The sequence below is a fragment of the Balaenoptera musculus genome, chromosome 4 (assembly GCF_009873245.2).
Source record: "Balaenoptera musculus isolate JJ_BM4_2016_0621 chromosome 4, mBalMus1.pri.v3, whole genome shotgun sequence".
Lineage (NCBI taxonomy): Eukaryota > Metazoa > Chordata > Mammalia > Artiodactyla > Balaenopteridae > Balaenoptera > Balaenoptera musculus.
Window position 1 is genome coordinate 74,658,906 of NC_045788.1, and position 24,645 is coordinate 74,683,550.

Sequence of the window (24,645 nt, forward strand, 5' to 3'; positions counted from 1 at the left end):
CTAATGTATAAAACACTCTTGGCATGCATGATCTCATTTGGTGGTTGTTCCTCTACCAGGAGACTGAGGTGGCTGTTACTGATCATCCGTGTGGTGAAGGCTGTGGCCGAGAAGATTGGCATGTTGGCCATGCTCCCCACCGGTGGTTGGCCCAAAGCCTTGGCCTAAGAAAAGCTCACCTACCCTAACCCTCAGGGGATGCTCTTCTCTGGGCGGCTGCTTCCTGCCATCTCCTGGCTTGGCTGGGCTCCTGGCAGCCAGGCTTCAGCGTGGCCCACTCATGTGACATTCCAGACCAGCTGTGTCCGTTGAGAGCGCTGCTCCAGGCTCTGAACAGTGGCCAACTGAGGATGGAATGTGGCAACTGTTAACCCACCACAACAACATGACAGTTTTCCAGGGTGAAAATAGTAACCCTCTCATCCTGTTGCAGTGACCAGGGGAAAGGGGAGTGAATTCATGTCTCCCCAGATGCTGTTGGCATTTCCCCAGAAGTGCCTGCCAGGCAGATCAGGCAGGTTAAGCCAAACTCAAGAAGTCGATGGGAGGCACCTCTGTTTCTCTTGGCAACAGGCCTTCTGTTTTTCTTTCTGAGTCAGCGTTCTCAGGGTCCTATGAGGACTATGGTTCCTCACACTCCTTTGAAACTGGAAAGGTGAGTTCATTAAGGCACTCAGGATTTTCCATCTTCCCTCCGTTGCCTTAATCTCCCTGTGATTGATAGAGTTGGGCCAGACACCAAGTCCTTTCCTTGGTGCCCTCGTGTGGAATGCAGTAGTAGTTAGAGGGACTTGGCAGCTGGGCATCAGCATTGAGAAACCAGGTGCTAAGACCAGAAAGGCAAAGATACCCTTTGACAGAGCTCTGTTGCCTTTGACAGTGGAGTCTTGGCTTTCTAGCCAGAGCTATCATCTCAAAGTATTCTTGAGGTTTGGGGAAGCTTAGCTTAAAGCAGCATCACCTCATTTGCTTAGTAGTGGTCATATTTTGCTGATCAGATACAGAATGCAACATGCAGTTCAGCAGATGAAGGCAAAGGGTAAGGGGCTTGTCAGGGCATCACCTATTGGGAAGCACCTTCAGTTGAGCTTGTCAGGCCTGGTTCATTGACACTAAGCCAAGGAGAGAGGAGCAGCGAGCCCTGAGACTGAGGATGCATCATTGTTCACATCTCTGAAGAGCCTTTTGCTGGAGAAATCTGAACAATATGCAAGAACAGTATCGGGTGCAAAGCCTGTGACTTCTGTTCAACCATGACCATGGTTGCCACAGGAAAGAGAATTCCCTAGTCTTTATTCCTCGTGTCATCCTCAAGTCTCTGGGTTTCTTGGGCGTTTGTTAAGAATTTGAAATATCTCAAGAATCACATTTAAGTTTATAAGCATCAATAATACTTCATTCCTTTTCTAATTTCCAGCATCGGGTATCTTCCCCAGGGCTTCAGGCTTGTCCTGATGTCATTCACAGCCTCCACCAGTCAACAACATGTTCTTAGCATCTACTGTGTGCCCAACACCATGCTAGGCATCAGGCAAACAAAAATAAAACACCGTCTTTGATTTTGTATGGGTTTGCAAACCAATGAGATGAGGCAAATGTGTAAACAAATATATCCGTGTGATAAGTGATTGTATATCTGTACTCTCCCTGTTAACCAAGTCTTCTGGTCAGGTTTAGAACATGCTCAGGACTCTCCAGTCTTAAAAAAAAAAAAAGAAAAAGAAAAAGAGAAACCCTTACCCTCCCCGCCCCCACTACTGCAAGCTCCTCTTTACTCCATATTCACAGCCGTATCACTCAAAACATTTGTCTACACCCACTGACTTCATGTATCACCTCCCAGGCAGCCTTCATCAGAGTCCAATTTGGATTCAGGCCCATGATTCCACCAAAACAGGTCTTCCAGGTCCTGAATGGCTGTGTCCTGCTGCATCTAAGGCTTGTTCAGCTCTCATCTTACTTGACTGTTGAGTGACAGCTGATGTTGTTGACCGCGCCCACCTTGAAAAGCTCTCTCCCCACTGTCAGTCAGAACTGTAGGCTCCTTTGTGGGATCCTTCTCCTCTGGCCGTCCATTCAGTGCTGAGATTGTCCAAGGCACAGCTTGGACGTCTTCTCCCCCAGAGTCTCTCTCAGGAATCTCATTGTGCCCACACCTTCAGTTACCCTTGTGTTGCTCAGACCTGCTCCCAAGCTCCCTTTAGCTCCACGTGGATGTCTTAAATGAACCTCGGTCTCAGGATGTCTCAGACTGATTTCATGATCTTCCTCCCAGCTGTCGTCCTCTCCTGATTTTCCTTGTCTCCACCTTTCATCCAGCTGTACCAGCCAGAAACCCAGGAATTATCCTTTTTCCTACCTTCTCCTCAACTCCTACATTCCATCTGCCAGCCTTGGGGATGGATCTGTTGCACATTTTTAAACTCTAAAACACCCTAGGTCACCTTGAACATTTATCCTATGTGTTGTTTTAATTTTTATCACTTAGTCATGCCTGGATTATACTGGAGAGGCAGTACACATAGTGGTTAGGAATATGGGCTCCAGAGTCAAACAAATGTGATTCAAATCCCAGCCCTGACACCTGCCTGCTGTGTGACTTTGGATAAATTACTTGGCTTCTCTGTGCCTCGTTTTCCATATTTTCAAAAAATTAGGATAATAATCGTGCCACCACATAGGGCAATTGGGACTACTAATGAGAAAATCCAAGTAAAGTGCTTAGAACAATGCCTGTCCTATTGTAAGTCTTGTCCACTCACCACATATTTCTTTGAAATTCGTCTTCTCCCCATCTGTGCTACCACCATCCAAGTTCATCTGCTCCCCGTGCTGCAGCCAAAGTAATTGTTTCAAAACAAAAATATGCTAAAGTTCAGCATGTTTGAGAGGCTTGGAGTGGTTTGAAATGACCAGAACCTGGGGTGCCCGGGGGCGCAGGGGCAAGTGAAGAGATGTGAGAGGTAGGCCACATAACAGGCTTGTATGTTGGGCACAAAGTTTACATGTGGAAGCTGTGCTTTTGGCGGTGAGGAGCCGTTGAAGGATTTTAAGCAAAAGAGTGTCATCACATAGTTTACATTTTAGGAAAATGATGGAGGAGGCCCTGTGGACAAAACTTGGGGAAGGGGCAGACCATAGCAGGAGTACTCGACCAGGAGAACGCTGCAGCGTCCAGCTGAGGCTCTCAGTTTCCCTCTAGTGATGGGAGTTTATTGTCAGGCCGTTTGGGGACTACAGGATAAATTCAAACTCCTCAATCTAGCCCTCAGGCCATCCTTCCTCCACAGTCGTCCTCCCTCCCTTTTTCCCTTCCTTCCTTCCCTCCCTTCCTTCTGTCTTTTTATATACGTGCAAACTTACAAACACACATGCATACAAACAGGCCCATGTCCACGCCCCGGGTACCCATTCTCGTCAAACTCTCCTTTTCAAATACTTCCCTTCCAGGCTGCTCACTCTCTGTATTCATCCTCACAAGTGAATGCATCCTATTTTTTGCACCCAAAATGCCTTCTCTCCTCTACTATTCCAAAACCTGTAGCTTAAGCCAGAGCCTGTACCAGGCTTTCCAGATTTCTCCTGCTCTGACCGAGAACAGCAAATGTCAGCGGTGGAGGAATGGTAGAGCTCACGTAGTTACCACCCTTACTTTACAGATAGGAAAATGGAGGCCAAGAGTGATTTAATGATCAGTGATTAAAAGAGCTAGACTTGGGGATGGATCTGTTGCACATTTTTAAACTATAAAACACCCTGGGTCACCTTGAACATTTATCCTATGTGTTAATTTTTATCACTTAGTCATGCCTAGATTATACTAGCGAGGCAGTACACATAGTGGTTAGGAATATGGACTCCAGAGACAAACAGATGTGGTTCAAATCCCAGCCCTGACACCTGCCTGCTGTGTGACTTTGGATAAATTACTTGGCTTCTCTGTGCCTCATTTTCCATATTTGCAAAAATTAGGGTAATAATCGTACCACCATGTAGGGTGATTGGGACTAGTAATGAGAAAGTCCAAGTAAAGTGCTTAGAATAATGCCTGTCCTATTGTAAGTGCTCCATCAAGTTTCCCTATTAAGAGATTTTAATGACTTGATTTCTCAGTGAAATTAGAAATTTCTTGAAACCATACATTTCTTTATTGCACATTTACAAGGAATTCCTCCAATCCCATTAGATAGACAAGCCACCGTCCCTCTTTTATTGATGAAGAAAGCGGACTGCTGTCCAGAGCCAGCAAGTAGCTAGGTGAGGCTGCACGGTAGCTCCCGTCCAGAAGACGCGTCCCCAGCCGAGGGCTTCCAAGTAGTGACAAGGGTGAGACCGAGTTGGTCTGAGCAGACTCTGTGAGTGCTGGCTCCGGGGTTGGGGATGGGCGAGGAGAGCTGTGCTGTCTTTGAGAGGAGCAGCCCTTAGTTGGCAAGTTCTCTAGTCAGTAACTCATCCTTGGCAAGAGCAGGCCGTGTTTACAGGCTCGGGAAGCCTGTGGTGAGGACACAACCGTTCAAGAGTGACTTCTCTCTTGACCCTGGAGGTTTATTTAGTTTCTGCTGAGGTGCCCAGAGTCAGGCTAAGATCCCTCATGAGGGAACTGGGTAGAAGTCCTGTGCATTTCCAGAATCTCTGTTCTCTACTTTTTCTGGCACCAAAGCCAGTGCATGGAAGGGAACACTGAGACAATGGGAGGGGCGCGTTCCCACGGGGACCAGACCCGGAGACACTGAGAACACCCGGCCCGTTATGTAACCCTCACTTGCTCGTCAGCCAGGTACCAGGAAGAGCGCCCCTCATAGGAGGGATTTCCCCTTCCTAGTCCAAAGCCCCGGACACAGAGGCCGGACGCTCTGGAAGCGTTGTGTGTGCGTTTGGCCACAGGTCAGCCCGCCCCTGGCTGTGGTTCCCCACGGAGATTGTGTGAGTGCCCAGGACGTCTACGTTCACAGGCTCTCGGGGAGCAGCTCCCAACCCCAACCTGATGCTAAGGAGGGCGGGGCCGTGTGCCTCCTCTGGCTCAGCAGCGTCTTGGGACCCCCGAGTCGCACAGACACCGGTGGCTGGAGGCACAGAAAGCTCTGGTTGGTTTTCCTGCCCTTTTTAAGATGGCTGTTGGAGAGTTCCAGGAGCGGGGCCCAAGGTGTCACCCAGAGGTGTCCACACCGCAGACAAGACCTGACTTCCATGGCAGGGAAATCACCCAAATGGGCAGAGGCTTTCCAGCCCACAGCGCTTCCTTTTCTTTTTTCTCTTAACCACTTCCTGTTTACCCGCTGCCTGTCCTGAGAAGAGGGGAGAGAGTAGGGGAAGACGATGGGTAGACAGAGGGCTGTGGGAGGAGGGATGCTGGGGCTGTGGGAGGAGGGGTGCTGGGGCTGTGGGAGGAGGGATGCTGGGGCTGTGGGAGGAGGGGTGCTGGGGCTGTGGGAGGAGGGGTGCTGGGGCTGTGGGAGGAGGGGTGCTGGGGCTGTGGGAGGAGGGGTGCTGGGGCTGTGGGAGGAGGGATGCTGGGGCTGTGGGAGGAGGGGTGCTGGGGTTGTGGGAGGAGGGGTGCTGGGGCTGTGGGAGGAGGGGTGCTGGGGCTGTGGGAGGAGGGGTGCTGGGGCTGTGGGAGGAGGGGTGCTGGGGCTGTGGGAGGAGGGATGCTGGGGCTGTGGAAGGAGGGTGCTGGGGCTGTGGGAGGAGGGTGCTGGGGCTGTGGGAGGAGGGATGCTGGGGCTGTGGAAGGAGGGTGCTGGGGCTGTGGGAGGAGGGATGCTGGGGCTGTGAGAGGAGGGGTGCTGGGGCTGTGGGAGGAGGGATGCTGGGGCTGTGGGAGGAGGGATGCTGGGGCTGTGGGAGGAGGGGTGCTGGGGCTGTGGGAGGAGGGTGCTGGGGCTGTGGGAGGAGGGATGCTGGGGCTGTGGAAGGAGGGGTGCCCATGGGGGAGCTTGGGGGAGGCAGAAACTGAGAGTACATACTTGTGTGAGAGAGGGATGCAGACAGTGGGATAGGGAGAGGGAGAGACAGGAGCAAGGGAAGTGCTGTTCCTGTCTGGGGGGCTGGGGAGCTGAGCACAGCCCTCCCCTCCTCAGCCCTCTGCCAGCCTGAAAGGCCTCCTGGAGGCCGAGGGGAGGGGGCGGAAGCCGAGGGAAGTGCAGTGCATTCCTGAGCTGGATGGAAACTATTTTTGGACCAGCTGTGGAGAGACGATTTGTACCCTGAGGGTCTGACGTCTGTGTGGTTGTGATCCTTGCTCCTGACGGGGCCAGGATGGGGAGAAGACACCCACTTCTTGTTTCTGCCCCGTCCCAGGCCGGCTCCTTCCTTCCTCCAGCCCCAGGGCCCTCACGCAGGTCCTCTGAGGTCACCCTAGGGCTGCCTTGGGCCTTTGCAGACCGCAGTCCAGCTTGGGGCCGAGGGCCGCACATGCCGTGCCTCAGACATGCAGCTGGTCCCCTTCCTGCTGAGGGCTGGAGTGCCCCCCAGGCAGGGCCTCCAGTGCTGTTGGGTGTCAGCCTCCCTGCCAAGGCTCTGGGGTTGAGGGAGCAGCTTCACCAGGCCCTGGGTGTTCTCGCTTTGGGCTGGGCATGGATTAGATAACCTTATGGGAGCTTTTAACCCTGGAAGGCTTGTTTTTTTTTTGTTTTTTAAATTTATTTATTTATTTATTTTTGCTGTGTTGGGTCTTCGTTTCTGTGCGAGGGCTTTCTCTAGTTGCAGCGAGCGGGGGCCACTCCTCATCGCGGTGCACGGGCCTCTCACTATCGCGGCCTCTGTTGTTGCGGAGCACAGGCTCCAGACGTGCAGGCTCAGTAGTTGTGGCTCACAGGCCCAGTTGCTCCGCGGCACGTGGGATCTTCCCAGACCAGGGCTCGAACCCGTGTCCCCTGCATTGGCAGGCAGATTCTCAACCACTGCGCCACCAGGGAAGCCCTGTTTTTGTTTTTAATTTGGCTGAGCTGCGCAGCTTGCAGTATCTTAGTTCCCTGACCAGGGACTGAACCCAGGCCCCGGCAGTGAAAGTGCTGAATCCTAACACCTGGACTGACAGGGAACTCCCTAACCCTGGAAGTCTTTGGTCCAAGCTCTCAGAAGGTATTCCCTCTCCCATCCTCTGAGATTATCTACTCCAAGCTTCCCCTCCCCACACACGCCCATTATAACAGCAATGAAGCTATCTAGCATTAATTGAGCACTTATTATATGCCAGACACTAAGTGCTTTATACAGGTTATGTGATTGAACTCATACAACAACCCTATGAGTGGGGACATCTTTATTGGCCCCATTTTAAAGTGAAGAAACCAAGATGCAGCGGGGTTAAACATCAGTTACTGCTGGTAAATAGCAGATTCAGGAGGCCAGCCCCAGGCTCTCTGATTTCAGAAGCCACATGTTAACCACCACACTCTACTGCCTCATTTTCCGAAAGTTTCCTTGTATCCCTGCTGTTACCCACCACCCATGTTCCATGGTGAACAGGCTCCCCTTCATCCTCCAGCTCATGAAAGAATGCCCACGCCTCCTTTTCCTGAGGACGAGGGGCGCTGGCCGCCTCCCACCCCTGTCAGCCCTCCCCTCGCTCCTGCAGATCCTTGCTTTCTACCCCGTTGATCTTCCCCCCCCTTTGAGGTTGTGCCCTCCCACTGCATGATCCCCGACTTCTCAACCCTCTCTCGCCTGCACGGCCCTGTGACCGCTGTCCAATGCAACGGCCTCCAAGCTCCTTGCTTGCTTAGCTTCAGGGGCGGTCCGGTCATGTGCTGGCTGCTGTGGCTAGGGGCTTGATTTGCATTAACACCAGTATTTCTGATGACACTCCCACGAGGAAGGCATTGTCCTCATTGACAGATGAGGAAATGATCATCAGTCAGGTTTAGGGACTTGCCCAAGGTGACACTTGAATGTGGTTCCAGCACAGCCGCCAGCCTTTCACGCAGCTGATTGGGGTTAGCCTGAGCTCCTCCGGCCACAGTCCTCACCCACCAGCTACTCGCTCTCTCTCTCTCTCTCTTTCTCTTTTTCTCTCTCTCTCGCCCCACCCGCCCCGCTAACCTCTCTCTGCTATGATCTCTTTGGGGTTTGTTCTTCCCTCGATCCCTCCACTTCCACCAAAATGTTCTCTCTTCTGTATCTTTCTCTTTAATCAGAAGGATGCTCGAATATCCCCTCTTCAAAATCCCCAGCCTCTTTCCCCGCCATCTCTTCCTTTCCCTGCACAGCCAGATTCCTTGTGGGAGTTGCCGCGCTTGCTGTGGCCACTTCCTCACCTCTCTACCACTGGATTCTGCCCTCCCCGCCCCACCGCACTGTAGGATTTGCCCTTCTTGACCTCTACAGAGCACTGGCGCTGGGGCTTCCTCACGTGCCCCCTCCCTCCTCTCTGGCAGCTCCTTCCCCGCCTGCTTCAGGCATGCCCCTGCCTCTGAATAGCCAGTATTCTACTTGATCAATGGGGGCAGGGGCGGGGTGGGGGGGCCTGCGTCTTGGCCCATGGCCCACACAAGCACCGTCTTGCTGATGGAAAGCTGCTGAATTCTGTAGAGCTGAAATTCTGTATAAATAGACACATTTACAACTTCCTGTCCATTTAGCTATCAGTCATTCTAATAAAGGTACTAATAATAGCTTGCACATGTAGCAATTCACAGCTTACAAAGTGGTTTCACATGCCCTTCAGTATCCCTGTCTATGTGTAATGAAAATATTCTTATGTATGCACAGTATTAAACAGGCATCATGAAATTCAGCACACTTTGCCAGGGTGCTGGGGAAGCATTATAAACGAGCTTTGTTTTGATGCAGAGTCCTTGCTTTGGCCCTCTGGGTGCTGTTAGCCAGGACCATGTTCCCATTCCCCATGCAGTTCTCCTGGTGATTGATGGGTTATTGAGCCTGGGGACGGGACCGAATGACCCTTGTCATTTTAATAACATGTTCCTACTAGGGCATTAGGAGAGGCCAAGGGCTGACCAGAGGATGTGGAAATGTCTGTACGTGCAGGTTGAGGGAAAGGCAGGTTGAGGCCCGAGTGCAGGGTCCGAGACCTTTGGATTAGGATAAATTGTGACCAGGTTTACGAAGTCTATGACACTCTATATGGGTCACGCTTTCTCAGGGAGACTTGGAAACTTTAAACCGAAATGGCAAGTGGTTGTACCTTGTGTGCCGGCCCCACCAGTTGGTAGAACCTCCTTGGAGGACAGTGTTGAGGATTCTGAGGCCGAGCCCGGGCTCCCTGGCAGAGAATCCCCTGATTAGATGGCACGGTCTGCCGTGGGAGTGAAGGAGGACAAGTAGGCGTGTGTCACCCCTTTGCTGTAGCTGCTTTCCATTGTCTTTGAGAGGCGATGAACCACCTGACAGGCAAACTGGGGCCATCACGGGAGTCCCTGAGGACAGCACTCCAGTGGCTTCCGCCATTTCACCGAGCGTGGCTTCTCTCCTAGTTTGACTTGCTGGGACCTTGCATTGGAGTTGGCAAATGTTTGAGGCCAAAACGCCACGTGGATAAGGACTTTCCGAGGCCCCCTGGCCCTCAGCGGCTCCCACCTGCTTGCCCACCCTACCCCTGTGGGCCGGGGCGCTTCGTGCTCTCACTCATAGGTTCTTTGCACAACATTTCTTTCTCGCCACGTCCATGCCTCTCAGCTGCTGTAGGAGGCTTTCAGGAACGGCTTAGGTCTCTGGCAGTGAGTCCCGTCCCTCTCCATGGAGCCGTGGTGACCTTGGGTGAGTTACCAGCTCCCACTCTCTCCTGCTCTTGACTCCTAACTCTGTAATTGTACCCCAGATCTAGGGGCACCCTCAATTGCTTTGACTGTGGGCTGGGTTTTGGAGCTCTCAGGTCTTCATGATGTCAGATGTACCCAAGGCAGCTGGGTTTACTTGCCAGTTAACCGTCAAGGTGGGAAGTACAGAGCAGCTGGCACCTTTGCCATCTTCTCAGCAGCAGATCTTTTCACATTAGATGCCCAGTCACCGTGGGGAGCAAGTTCTCCCTTCAACACACACACACCCACACTTCACCCAAAACGAAATAATATAGTACCTCCTCACCAAACCTTTGACACTTTCGAATGTTGTGCTAGGTTTTTATTTGGTTCATTTTATATTGCTGCCAAAAACGGAGAAGGAAGGGAAACAACACTCACCGTGTCAAACAAAGCAGTCTCTCTGGCCTGGGTAGTGTCTTTGCTGCTTGTAAATATGGCACCAACCATGCCTCTTACTTCCTCTATTTTTGCTTGATGGAATGGCATGATGTACAAGCCACTGGAGAGACCAGAGCTGTATTAAAAACCACTCCTCAAGTGCACTGATAACTGCAACTCACTTTGAAATGCATTAAAAAAAATATGGATTGATGGATGGAGAGAGGGATGGAAAGATGTGTGATAAAGCAGCTGGCAGCATCCTGATGGCGGAATGGGGGTGGTACGTGGATGGATGTTTTCTGTACAGTCCTTTCAACTTGGCTGCAGGCTTGGAATTGTCATAATAAAATGCTGGGGGTAAAAATCACCCTGACAGTGAACCATTTTAATTTAAAACAGCCTCTTGACCAATGTGGTCCTGAGGCCGAGCGTTAGGGAGTTGTGCAGATTGGATCCATTTCATTTGGGAAGACGTCCTGTGGGGGGTGGTTTCCTGCTTGCCAGGGCTGTTCAGGGATCGGTGGAGAGGAAGGGTGTGCAGGCCTCCCTCCCTGGGGTGAGTCGTGCTCTCTGCTGCCCTTTCCCCCCCATGCCCCTACCCCCCCCCCCCACCGTGTAACCCATGAGCAGGGGTGCTGCTGTCTCCTGTGGCCCACACATCACACGCCAGCTTCCAGGCAGTTAAACTGCACTCCACAGCCTCCTCCTGGCTGGGGTCTGGCTTTCCTCACCCCTCCCAGAGGGCTGCCATATGCCTCGGCACTGGCTGTGAAGTGGGAGGGTGCTCTTGCCCAGCACAGTATCTGCTGGGGCTCTGCACCCCTGGGCTGCAGAGAGGCTGCGCCACATGCATGGGAGGGAGGGGAGGACTGGCGGCTCCAGATGGCCTCCCTGCCTCCTGCAGATTCTAGGCTCTCCAGAGCAGACAGGTGGGGGAGGGGGACAGGAAGGAAGTGGGGGTGAAGAGGCTCTCTGGAGTTAGCTCCTGACCTGAATTGCGGGTCACCCTCATTGGTGGTCTCAGAAGGTGCCGAGGTCCAACTACAAGGATAACTGACTCAGGAGCAGGAATAAAATGCAAGGCGCCCCTGTCTGATGCCATCCCTTGCCTGCCTGGTCTCCTGCTAGTATGTCAGTGGGTTCTCAGTAAATACAAATTCTTGGTCCTATTAATATTAGCCTTAGCAAAATGGCACGAGAAAGGACAATATGCTGCAGTGATAGTATAAGGAAGATTTTTAAAAATTAAGTGCCATCTGTAGCACTGCTTTCTGCCTCTGTTAGCAAAAAATAGAGAATCCACTAACTGTCAGGCTCCTGGCCCCCTTGGAGGCTGGTGCTGTCCGTGCTTTTCACTGTCCAGCGTGCACACGCGCGTGCCTGGTGTGCACACTTACTCAGTCCTCTGAGCCCAGCAGCTCCCCTGCCCTTGATGCCTGAAGAACCAGGAGGGGATGCCCAGCTCCTCCTCCCTTGCAGGCTGTGGAAAGGGTTCCTCCTGCAAGGGGGAAGCAGGGGGCCCCTCAGCTGGTTCTCATCTTGATTAGGGCCTACTCTGTCCTCTTCTCCTGAGAGGCCACGGATCTTGGAGTTCAGACCGTGGGCCCTGGAGCCACACTCCCCGGTTTGGGTCCTGGCTCTGCAGCCGCTAGCTGTCTGACCGTCAGCAAGCCCTTCATCCTTCCGTGTGTCAGTTTCATCACTTGTGCGTGTGGGATGGTTGTAAGAATTCATCGAGTTCGTGCTGTAAACCCTGACACGTGCGTAGTGAGTTGGGTGTTAGCCGCTGCCGTCTCCCGTACCTGCTCCTGAGTCATCCGGCTCTGGCCTGCGGCTCCAAGGCCAGAGCAAGAATCAGCGTCTCACTGAGACTGAGGGACAGCAACTGTGTTGGTTTCCTTCATGGCTGTGTTAGGGTACCACAAATTTAGCGACTGAAAACAACTCAGATGTGTTCTCTTTTCTGGAGGTCAGCGTCTGAAATCGTTTTCTCTGGCTAAAGTCAAGGTGGCAGCAGGGCCGCACTCCCTCTGAGGCTCTGGGCGAGGACCCTTCCCTCGCCTTTTCCATCTTGCAGGGCTGCGTTCCTTGCATTCCGGGCTCCTTGAGGTCTCCTCCTCCTCCATCTTCAAAGGTGGCAGCGCAGCATCTTGCTTCTCCTGTCCGTCACCACCACCTTCTGTAGTCAGATCTCCCCGTGCCTTCCTCTCATATGGACCCTTGTGGTGGCACTTAGGGCCCCCCTGGATAATCCGGGAGAATCTCCCCCATCTTAAAATCCTTCAGTTAATCACATTGCAAAGTCTCCTTTGCCATACGAGGTTACATTCACAGGTTCTGGGGCCATTAATCACGTAACACAGGAGACAGGAAGAAGCTCTCTGGTGTCCTGGGCCTGTGGCATGACTTGGCCAAGTTCTGGACCGACTTGGAGCAGCACTCAGCCCAGCCGGGCCACACGCGCTGCCCGGGCGCCCTGCTGTCACCCCGTGTCGGCACCAGGCCCTCTCTGTCTGCCCAGACGGACTGCGAGGGCACAGTCGGCATCTCATTCTGCTGGCTCCCCAGTGTCCGGCACACGGCAGGCGCTGGGCGGTTGGTCGTGTGTCCGTGCAAGCAGGCAGGCGCTGATGTGCCATGTGTGTCCTTTAGGCCACGGCGACTGTCACTGCGGAGAATGCAAGTGCCACGCAGGTTACATCGGGGACAACTGTAACTGCTCGACAGACATCAGTACGTGCCAGGCCAGGGATGGCCAGATCTGCAGTGACCGCGGGCACTGTGTCTGTGGGCAGTGCCAGTGCACGGAGCCAGGGGCCTTTGGGGAGACATGTGAGAAGTGCCCAACCTGCCTGGATGCTTGCAGCACCAAGAGGTAAAGCGCCGCCCCCTACACAGCCTTCCACCCCCGCCCCCAACCCCAGCGTCTCCCCCAGACCAGGCCTGTCATCCAGCCAGTCAGCCTTCAGGGCTGGCCAGCCTCTCACCCCCCATCTCCTGAATCTTCCCCACCCAGCCTTGCTGGGGATCGAAACTCTTACTAACATTAACTAGAATAGGGTCTTTGAAACACTGGTTCCATGGGGATTTTGTAAAAAAAAAACAAAATCAAAACATAACAACAACAACAAAAACTGTTATTCTGTTCCTACAAGTTTAGAAGTTATAGGATTACTGAGTTAAATGAAATTAAACTGATTTTAGTACCAAAGTAGCATCTTCTTGAGCCTTTAGTGTGTCACTGAGTATTTTAAAAGGACATTCAGCATGCATCTTTTTTCCAAATGAATTTGACCTCCTGCCCCATTAGCATCTCCCAAACAATGTTTCACAGGCCCCCCCATATGGGAAATGCTGCTTTAAGCAAAACATCATCAGAAGGTAAATTGGACAGGAGGGCACCCGACCTAGATAAGGCAAGCCAGGAACAAACTGCAGTGGCTTTTGAATTTTCTGCTCCATTTGTACAGATAATGGAGTGGGTCTCTGCGCTGCTGCTGAATGCAGAGATTATCCAGACGCGGGTTCCAGGCCTCCACTGACCCAGCCATGGGGTTACGTTCCCCTGTTGACCTCCCCACGGCTCTGCCCTTCACACTCTGCCAGAGTGCAAATGAGAGGGAATTAAATCAGGGAGTTACGCCATCGGGAAAGCAAGAGTGACAGTTTCTCTTGAATTTTGCTAGAGAAACAGCTGTGCCATCATCATCCTTGTCCTAAGGGGCCGGGAGGGAGGGCACAGATAATCAGAAACAAATAATAATACAGACGTTGTTTCTCTTTGGCTGGGAAACGCAACTGTGCAATTTGTTTTGGCAGATTTCCCTTCCAAACCCCTGGCTCGGGCTCCGAATGGGACGAGTTCATGCTCCCTGAGCAGCCGTGGCTGCCGGTCAGTCTGCACTCAGAAGCGTTCTGGGTGGCAGAACCCCTGGTTGGATGTTTGCCACAAATAATCCAGGCGTGGGTAATTGAAAGCTGGCCGCAGATGGAGAGACAAGATAGACAGGGCCAGATTTTATTCTGTGTAATTAGAGGGAAACCAGGCAGAGTAAGGGAGAAGAAACACAGATCTACTTTAGACCTGCTAAGAGCAGAGAAACAACAGAAATCCAAATAGAAACATCCCAGGGGAAGGAGGAGGTTAGGATCCTGGATCTGGAGCCCAAATAGCTGTGGCTATCTGAGCCTGGAATCATGGCCATTATCAACATTTAATGCCTGAGGGAGGTGCCCTACCCCCAGCTCTCCCACCAGCAGAACCCTTTTGAGTATGTGCTCCCAGACCTTGGGGCGTATGAGGTGGATGGGGGTTGTTGCAAAGGTAGGACAATACACATGGAACCAATAAAGGCAGATCAAGCCTGTTTCTTTCCTTCTTCCGGAGCAGCAAGGCAATATAGGGTTGGCTTAGGTCAGTTAAAAGGCCTCTTGGGAAGACCACCTTAGCTTTAAATGTTTAAAGCATTCATTTCCAAGGAGACATAGACTTGATGATTTGTTATCCATTGAGCAATATCAAGGGAGCAAGGAGAGCAAAGAGATGCCGTAGGGGAGCCTCACTCTTCCTTCTTACTTGTCTCCGGGCCACGCTGACACAGTCTCTTTCACAGCCTAGTTGTCACGTTTTTTTTTTGTTTTTTTTTTTTAAACAAAGTACCTTTGATAGTGCCTTATTTCAGGCTGTTTTTCTACTTGCTGCTTTGCTGAGAGCCACCAGGTTTTGAATGCCGATGTCCTTTTTTTTTCTGGGGTTTCAGAGCAGTCAATCTCCACTCTCTAGAACTAACCAAACACGCTCTGCACCTTGGGTGAGTTCATATTCAGCTTCAGCTGATTTCAATTAACAGTCTCCCTGAGCAAAGTCTGTCTCAGCAACTTGTTTGTTTAAAGGCCAGACATTTTAATACGTGACTGCAACAGATCACAAGATTCAACCCAGTATGTGGAGCACACAGGTTAAACCGATTTGTCCACATGGATGATTAGGGAATGTTCCCTGGAAGCGGCCCTGTGGTTTCATGACGACAGGGCATGCAGATGGAGGGCTCAGTGAATCCTAGCGGAGACCGGAAGCAGCCGCCTTTCTTTGCAGTGTGTTAATCCACGGGTGGAGGAGGGGCAGCGGCGTCAGCATGAATGACCAGAGCTGGAGCCACGCCTTCCTGGTGCCCAGCCAAGTCTCAGTTGCCTGCCCGCTGGGGCTCTGGCCTCAGGAGAAATGCAGAAATTACCTACTTGTTTAACTTCAGAATGTTTCCATGAAGTCATTCCCAGGAGAGTGGGATTTTGTGGCCAATCTGAGGATAGTTGGATTCTTAAGCATATTAGGACCCTGGTAAGAAAGTCTTACCTACTTTCCCTCCACAGTCTACTAACTCGCCCATTCCTCCTCAGTGTTCAGAAAGTGGAGTAAGGACTCAGGGAGGGACTTGACAGAGAGGCAGGTACCTGGGTGCTGGACCCTGCTGTCACTGATTCGTCACTTCCCTCACCTGTAAAATAGGGCGACTTAATGAAACGCTCCCAGCTCCCTTCAGGCCACAGTTTCTGCCCTGGAAACGTAGTAACTGGTCTCTCCATCCCACGGAATTTTACAGTGATACTAATAAAGGCAATGCATGGTGATGGTACAACCCTCCATATTTTTGCCAGGGAGCTTTCCAGACACGCAGCCCCTTTGGTCCCCACAGGCCTGTGGGGTAGGTTGGGCTGCTGTCCCCCCATGTGGCTGAGGCTCTGTGAGGCTCCCCTGCCCTCGGGTGCCAGGGCACAGCGGCAGCAAGGCAGTGGCCCTCCCAGCACACTTGGCTCTGGAGTCCTCACCCCATTTCCTGGGGAAACCTCTGTTTTGGGGTCTCTCACCATCCTGGCCGGCCACCGAGCACCATCACTTCAGGAAGTTCCTGCACGTTCCCCGTCAGCTGGTGGTTTTGTTCCAACCCACTTCTCCCTGGAGTTGGGTTCTCACCATCCCATTTATGCTCTCCCATCCCCCAGTCCCCCATAGAGGTCAGAGACCCTCTCTCCCCTCCACAGCAAGCTTTACGGACCCTTAGAGCTTAGCTCCCCTGCCAGGTGGGCTCTATCTGGGAGCAGGAAGCGGGCAAGGGCCTGAGAGTCTCCAGGACAGTGGTTCTCAGCCCTCACCTTTACTCAGAATCCCCAAGAGCCCAGGTCCAGCCCCAGAGATTCGGATTCCATGGGTGTGGTTGGGCCCAGGCAGTGGTGTTTTGTCTTGAAAGCCCACCCAGAGAGTTTAATGTGCCGAGAGCCCTGCCTGGGTGACGGTCTCCTGGTGGGGATCCTGGGAATTGGGGCCATAGGGGGGTGAGGACCCCTCTTCGAGGCCAGGAACACTTTTTTATCTTCAGAAACTTCTTGTTTGGGGAAGACTCCTCAGTGAGGCATTTGATGCACCAGAGTGCAGATGGATTTGGCTCCTGGTGTCAGAATTTGAAAGGTTTCCAACCTGCAACTTGACATGTGTACCAGACATGCTTCTAAACCCACATATGTTCCTCCGAGAACCCTTGGGCTTCCCTGCATGATAGCAGCAAGAAGGACAGAGCAGAAATGTTCCTTGAGGCCAAACATCTGAACATGGGAGAAGTTAAAACTTTCAGGGGCTTGCAGGAGGGCTGCGACCTGCACTCTTGGGACATGCACTCAGTTACATGTGTGGAGCTACTACCCAGCATCTAACACCCACATTTATTGCCTCTTTTCCAAAGAGATTGTGTTGAGTGCTTGCTGCTTCACTCAGGGAGCTCAGTTGACAACCAGACCTGCCAAAACCTGTGCAAGGATGAGGTGATCACACGGGTGGACACCATCGGTGAGTGCGGGGAGTGGCCCTGGGCAGCCGGCCCCTTTTGGATCTTGGCAGACGTGTAGAGACTTTCTCCCTCGTGGGGACGATCTTCAGGGCTGCCTGGCAGACAGGAGGGTAGTTTTAACCTTGAGTTAGGAAGCAACCTCAGTGTCCTTGGCTAGTCCTTGCTGGCTCCCCAAGAGGACTTGGAGTACCTGTGTTAGGTCATAGGTTCTGGGCTCTCCAGGGTGTAAGGCCTTCCCGTTCTTAAGTTTCTGTCCCATCCCTGAAGCCTAGTCCCTTCCTACATCTTCTCCCAGGCTTCCTGAGAAGTTGGTATATTAGTTAGAATAAGTACTGTTAGCTGCTACAACAAACCAACCCCAAACCTCAATGACTTAACAAAATATAAGTCAGTTTGTCACTCACTCGAAGTCCAGTGAAGATGTTCCTGGTTGACAAGGCCTCTCTGTGCTCCTTCAGGAGCCCAGGTGCCCTCTAGATTATGTTTCCACCCTCCCCCGGGTCCTCAGAATTCTCTCCATTGAATCTGCAAATGGGGGAAGATCGTGGGGGAGGTTTACATGGGTGGGGCCTGGAAGTGGGGCACACAACATCCCCCCCACCCAGAGCTCAGTCATCCAGCCACGTTTACTGCAAGGATGGCGGGAAATGTCGTCCAGCTGTGCCCAGGAAGCTGGGAAACCATGTTTGGTGACCAGCTAGCCAGTCTCTGTTTGGCCTCAGCCCAGTGCGGCTCTCGCGATGCTCTGCCAGCATTAGACGAGGCAGAGCTCACATTCTGTCCGAGTGAACCCGGGATCGAGTGCTACCCTGCCTCTTCCTCGTTCCTACAGGTCTCCCCACTCCTTTTTCCTGCCTCCCTGATCTTGAGTGATGCTCTGGCCGAATCATGGCTCCTGAGGATGCCAAGTCATGTATTCTGCCAACACATATTCATTGAGCACCTACTGCGTGCCAGGGCTTGTACCACAGCAGGGAGCCCCTGCCCCGCCCTCCCCAGATCCGGCCTCTCATGCCCGTTTTCCTGCCCTGCTTCTGTCTTATGACTTGAGGTCTGGCTCACAGCAAGTTCTGCCTGCAGACCTGGGGCCGTTGCCCCCTGACTGGGCACCCACAGAAAGATGGCGATGCCTCCCCCGGCCCACTGACTACTTACTCGCTCTGGAGCAAATGCAGCTGTTCACGCACAGCTGCCTCTCAGTCTGTCCCTTTGTCATGAATCAGTTGCTTCACAGAGAAGGTTTCTGTTCGCATTCACCAGCTATCCTTTTCCTTCCTTCCCCCAGGCTTTTTCATACCCATGCTCGCTCACACTCACCCAGACCAGGCTTAGGATTGGGGGCCGAGAGAAAAAGCCCAGGCCTCCGTGTCTGATAAGCACTCAAAATTGTCTGGCTCTAGGTGGAGACTCCTTCGAGCAACAGGGTTACAAAGGGCGGAGCTAGAAAGCATTTCGTGTCACAAAATAGCCCACAGTTGTTACTCAGGACCAGTGGGTCATTCCCTTACCACCCGCCTGTCTCTTGCTTCACACTCTTCCCCGCTTCCTTTCCACCCTGGAAATCAGTCTAACCCTGTCCCAGGGGAGGCTTGGAATGCAGACAATGCCTGGCAGGGGCAGTGGGGGGCGGGGTGGGGGAGTGGGGTTGGTGATACCTTCCCCTCAGGTGACAGCCGCGTGGGCACGGCAGGTGTTGAGGCAGCTTGAGGAAGGGGGCTTCTTAGTATGGGAAGCGAGGCCAGCGGTGCGCACCGTGGGTGGGAGGTGCAGTCTCTCATCCACCCATCCTCCTTGCCTCGTGGGTCTTTTTGGTTTCTCATCTCGGGAAAGCGCCTCCGCCTCCTGGCCTCTGCAGCCGGCTCTCAGCCAGGTAGACTCAAGCGTGAACTCTCGCTCAGGCCTCCGCGGACAGCAGGATGGCCCCTTCTTTTCTTTACCCAGTTCCGTTGCCCAGCCCCGCCCCAGCGGCAGTGCCCCCTCTCCTTTCACCCCAGTGAGCCTGCAGAGGCCTCCCTCGCGTGGAAGGGATTTCACGTCCCCAGCGCAGCCTAACTTAGCGCTGGGCCTGCGTTCTTGATGTGAGAAATTCATTTTTAAGGTCCAGCCTTCCCTTTAAGCCTCTCTGCACCCCCTTTTCTTCTTTGCGGGGTTCGGCTCCTCACCCGTCCCTTAGCGGCTCTGCATCGCTCAGAGACACACTCAGGACATTTCTGCTTGGTTTTCTTCCAGTGAAAGATGACCAGGAGGCTGTGCTTTGTTTCTACAAAACTGCCAAGGATTGTGTGATGATGTTCACCTATGCAGAGCTCCCCAGTGGGAGGTCCAACCTGACAGTCCTCAGGGAGCCAGGTGGGTGAGGGCCAGCTCTGTCTGCTCCCCCAGGGGGCTCGGTTTCTGACGTATCACCCGTTCTCTCCTCACCATCCTTTCCAAACTCCAGAGAGAGGAGGGATACAGTTCCATATAAAGATCAAGATCTAAGGTCGCCTCTACCTGACTGCTATAGTTTAGAAGAAAGATGGTTGTATATCTGGGGACCCATCACGGGGGTGGAGCTTGGGGGGGGGGCATGACTTAGGGGAATGGGAGTTATAGGAGGATAGGGCCCTGCCCTGCGGGAGTGTCTCATCTTGAAGGAAGGGACACAGGGGTGACAGTAAGCACAGAACACACTTAGCCTACATGGCCAGTGGTGGTGCGAGCGTGCAGGGCAGGTCTGGACCATGAGGGCTGGGCGTCAGGAAGCATCTGGGTACACACAGCCCTAGCCGGGCTGCCGCTTCCCGGAGTGGAGTCCAAGAAGGGCAGATGGAGCGCTGGGTTGACATTCCTGCAAGTGCCATGCCTCGCTCCCTGGGCCCCTGAGGACGGCACACTCTCATCTAACACGGGCAATTCTGCCCCACGCACTGGGCCTGGGGACCAATGGCCCTTTTCCTTGGGGTAATGAGGGTTTCTAGTATGAACCCTTTCATTCTTCTCTGGTGGAGGTTGCCGGGGAAGAGGCGGGCGGTGCAGAAAAAGATCTGCTCTCTTCCTTTCAAAACATTGCAAACTGTTTTTCCAAATGGGGCTAGACCACATAATGTGCCTTCCCTAGGCCAGAGGCAGAGGGGAAGGATTGTGGTCCTAGCCCAGGATGCACGCCTGTAAGAAGGAGGCTCTGTTTCCAAGCGCTGTCTTTGCGGTTCTTTGAAAATAAGCACATTTGCTCCAAAGGCTCCACACTAAGGGCTTACAAGTGTTGGCTGGCCCCCAGCCCAGCCCTTGTGGAAGCGGCTTCATGAAACCTCCTGCCGCCCAGTCTACTCCTGAAACCATTTACGTGAAAGCTGAGACCTGGTCCAGCGTCCTGCACGGGAGGTGGGGCCGGGCTGGGGCGTGGGTGCTTCGAGTTGGGGAGACGCAGCCGTACGCACGGCGTGTGGGAGAAAGTGGAGCAGCCACGAAGGTTCTCCTAGACTTTGCCGTTGGCTTACTGTGTGGCCTTGGGACAGTGACCAGCCCTGTTTGAATCTTCCACTTTATGTGCGTTGGGGAAACCTGCCTGCCAGCCAGCTCTCTCAGAAGCGGTGTGAGCATCTCAGGGAACCCAGGGAAGGCCTCTGGGGAGAGCCGACGGGCCTGAGGTCAGGGGGCGGGGGGCACGGTGACGGCCGTGGCTTTGCTCATCGTGCCCTGGTCCCCTCCAGAGTGTGGAGCGGCCCCCAATGCCACGACCATCCTCCTGGCCGTGGTCGGCAGCATCATCCTGATTGGGCTTGCGCTCCTGGCCATCTGGAAGCTGCTTGTCACCATCCACGACCGGAGAGAGTTTGCAAAGTTCCAGAGCGAGCGATCCAGGGCCCGCTACGAAATGGTAAGCCAGTGGGAAGCTGGAAGTAGAAAAAATGTCAAGCTTAGCAGTCCGGTTGAGTTCAAGCAGAGGCCCACTAACATCTTTGGGATTCAGAACAAAGAAGCGAGGACTTCCCCGGTGGTCCAGCGGTTAAGACTCTGCGCTTCCACTGCAGGGGGCTCGGGTTCGATCCCTGGTCGGGGAACTAAGATCCCACATGCTGCACGGTGCGGGCAAAAAGTTAAAAAGAGCAAAACAAAAAACACGAAGAAGCGAAACCTGAGAGGTGGTGTGTGCCCAGTTCTGGACGCCCTGCACGGAGCCCCGCACCAGGCCCCGGTCGGGAGGCTCACCGGCAGAGGCGCTCGCCACAGCCTCGGCAGGGAGACTGTGTCCAACAGTCCAGGAGAGGGTCCCACGTGCTCACAGTCTTTCGCGGTGTCCATGTGTGTCTTGTCTCCCCAAGCAGACTGCACGCTCCCGAAGGACTGAGCAAGAGTGAGCACCCCCTGAATCCCCAGTGAGTGTGTTAAAGCTGCAAGGGACTTGAGAGACTGTCTGACAGGCACAGCCGCTTGCTTCAGAGATGGAGAGAGAAAGCTCAGGGAGGGGCAGGACCGTCCCAGGCCGGCTTAGAGGAGCCAGTCTTGCAGCACAAGGCCGTTGCCTTCACCCGCGGGCAGGGCCCACTGCCTTCCTGCGTGACTGACCCTAGAAGGGCCTCCAACCCTGTGTGTGTGCGAATGAACGAATGAACTAACACATGTCCTCTTACCTCCCGTGTTCTCTAGGCTTCAAACCCTCTGTACAGAAAGCCCATCTCCACACACACCGTGGATTTCACCTTCAACAAGTTCAACAAATCCTACAATGGCACAGTGGACTGATGGCTCCTTCCCCTCAGAGGGCTGGAGGGGCAAGCGGTCAAGCCAGAGACTGACACGCTTTGGACAGCTGCTCGGCTGGAGCGCAGTTCCCTGCACGGCCAAGCGCAGAGACCTTCCGGTGAGCCTGGGCGAGGAGCCCACCCACACAGGAAGGTGCCCAGCCGTGCCACCTGGCCACCCCTCCAAGCCCAGCGACGGTGCTCTAGGCTTTCCTCAGCACATCCAGCTTGTCGTCCCAATGAACTGCTGAGATGCGGGCCGCCTCTCCCTTCCGGGAGGGCTGGGCCTCCAGTCTGGCCAGATGAGAAGGCTCTTGGGAGTGTCAGAGTGAGTAAAACCCACACAGTCTGCCTTTGCTCCTGTTGATCATTTTAAAATGAAATAAAATGATCGTGCATTTATGGTATAGTTCCGATTTCTGAGAATTACCTACCTGGTGTCTCTGCCTTGCACATGGGTGTTGGTGATGGGATTACTGAGACGCCTGTTGAAGGCACATAGTTTGTAGATGTCAACTTTCTTCCCCTGTCTGTGTTTGTTTAGTACTTTTGTAACAAAAAGGAAAGAGATTGTTTGGGATTGAAAGTAAAGATTAAAACCAAAAGATTTTGTGTTTGCCTGACACTCTTTATGACGTGCACCTTCCTTTCTGAAGTGGATGGTGCCCCAGCGGGGATTGAAATGGCTGTGTACTCACTCAGGGGACGCCACACAAGCCAGTCCAATACTCCAGATGAGGGCTCATCACACAGGGCTCTGTGCGGTACCCAGGGGGGTAGCTGGGGTGGCTCCAGGGAGGGCTAAGCAGGTGTCTTTGGACCCTCTGAGCTTTTACTTAAAGAAAAAGTTTAGGCTAGAAACTGTGAAGACCACCCCTCTGGCCTCCCTACCCTGTTCCCAGGTGCTAAGGCTGGAAATAGATTGTGCAGATGAAGAAGGGTCAAGATGTGGCTTCCACACACAGTCCCTTCTTGCACATGATTATTGACAACAGTTTCCTTCCAGTGCCCTCCCCAGCCAAAGTCCTGTGCCCCAAAGCACAAAACCCATTTCAGCTGTCCTTCCCTGCAGGGCCCTTAAGTCCCCTCTGTTCTCGTATCTGAGTCAAAAGTTATCTGGGAATAGGAATCCCTCGTTTACAGAAGAGGAAACAGATTGCTAGAGAGGGGCATTGGCTTTCCGACGTGTCACAAGGCTAACTAATGACAAGCTGGTACAAAGAGCCAGGTCTCAGGTGCAGTGCCGGCCTCCTGCTACCTGCTCCTTTTTGTAAAGTCTCTTTCACTAATCACTTTGCTGCTGCTGGCATCACTTCAAGGCTATTGGGCTTTCATCCCAGATTCATCTGTTCTCAGCCTTGGACCAAGTTCCCTTTACTTCATTTTGGCAAACACTAAGACAAATGCCTATCAGTAAACAGCCTATTTATTACCTGGGGCAAATATGAACAGATTCTGTGTTTCCTTTGTCCTGTGTAATTAGGATGAAACAGAGACCTTGTGACCTGGTGAAGCTGCCTTAAATCCTTTTTGGAATAAAGCCAAATATAGATAAATATACAAAATAGACACATGGTGGTTTTGAGACTTTTCTAAACTGAGAAAAATATGATTTCAGAAGAAACTTTGGGTTTCTCTTTTGTTTGATTGTGGGTTTCCTGGAGACACATCATTTACTTGTTCGAAGTCTCATTTTCCATCAGGCAGGTCTGTAAGGGCACAGCGTTCTTGAGCCACAGACAGAAAGGATGAGTTGCTCCAGGCTTCCACCGGATGTGGAAGTTAGGGCTATTTCCTCGGTGACACCAGATGGCTGTTGACAGAGCTGTCGCTGACAATGCCCTGCTGCCCCCTGCTGGAAGCTCTGGGAACAGCTGTTCGGAGACCTGACTCCTGAGATTCTGACCCAGGGTGTGGTTCCCTTACTTCTATCCTCTGGTGATTTGGCCATGCCCTCACCGCCCCCAGTTAACACAGGTAACAGAGCAGGTGGGTTGCAAAGCTCTCTCAAACCGAGGGCTGATAGGCGTTTTCTGTCGTTGCTGGGCTGTGGAAGCACACAGATGGGAGTGAGCCTCGTTGTGTGGCCGCAGGGACCCCTGCAAGGAGCACCTGGTGGTCTCTGGAAAATTCTTTACTCGTATCTGTTTGGAAAGATGATCAGTAATGCGCTTGTTTGTTGGAAAGGAAGAGTGGGGAGGGACTATTTACCTTTAAAATCAATCTACATTGATTTAATACAGATTTCCAAATGGTACTTATTTTTACTGATTGATTTTTTAACAATTTACTTTTCTAATGCAAAAGTAGTACATGGAAAAGATGGACAATAAAGAGATCATAAAGAAATCAAAAATCTTTTATAATCACACCACACAGAGGTAACGACTCTTGCCCTTTTTGGGGACTACGTCTTGGTCTTTTTTTCTGTGCATATGTGTGTAATTTTAACCAAATCAGGATTATGCTGTCACTCTTTTAAAGAGAGCTGGGGATTCTCATTCCACTTGGTTGACTAGTAATTAGACAAACTAAAGTAACTAACAGCTGCCTCTTCTTGGAGACATGTTTTTTTAAATTTGCTTAATTAAGATCAAAGCTGGAGTTGATTATCATGAAACTCTTGGGGTGAATTTCAGGTAACAGCAAACAGATGGGAAGATCAGAGGGGAGGAGAGGCGGTCCTTTTCTCTGTTCACGTGACATCTCTTAACTGAAAAGCTCCTCCCTCAGTGGAGAGCTCTCGGCAGGCGTGCGGGGCTCCTGTCGCTTCTGAGAAGGGCAGCCTGGTGGACTCAGCTTCCGCAGCCCTTTTGCGCCTGGCTGGGACGGGGCAGTGGAGCAGAGGAGGAGGGCAGCAGCGTGGAGGAAACTCAGGAGGAGGTAAGAGCCTCTGAGGCATCCCTTGCGGACGTGTGGGACCCGCTTGGGAGCTTGTCC

At 52.8% G+C, this 24,645-nt stretch overlaps 1 protein-coding gene and 1 long non-coding RNA gene across 4 annotated transcripts in view; both read left to right on the top strand.

Moving 5' to 3' along the window:
- ITGB5 (integrin subunit beta 5) overlaps positions 1–22,312 on the top strand; it is a 110,763-nt gene extending 88,451 nt beyond the window's left edge. The window contains exons 11-15 of one of the 3 annotated variants that reach the window (XM_036851831.1): positions 12,795–13,017; positions 16,877–16,980; positions 19,211–19,330; positions 20,674–20,840; positions 21,611–22,312. In XM_036851831.1, coding sequence (XP_036707726.1) covers positions 12,795–13,017; positions 16,877–16,980; positions 19,211–19,330; positions 20,674–20,840; positions 21,611–21,706 — 710 coding nt within the window. In that variant the 3' untranslated portion in view covers positions 21,707–22,312. Of the gene's footprint in view, positions 1–12,794; positions 13,018–16,876; positions 16,981–19,210; positions 19,331–20,673; positions 20,841–21,610 lie in introns of those variants that run through there. The other 2 variants (XR_005019804.1, XM_036851832.1) reach the window with 2 other exon arrangements.
- A 1,874-nt stretch (positions 22,313–24,186) lies between these two features.
- The window catches only part of LOC118894992, a 30,166-nt gene continuing 29,707 nt past the window's right edge, over positions 24,187–24,645 (top strand). Inside the window, exon 1 of the long non-coding RNA XR_005019805.1 lies at positions 24,187–24,588. This is a non-coding gene — a long non-coding RNA (uncharacterized LOC118894992). The remainder of the gene's footprint in view (positions 24,589–24,645) is intronic.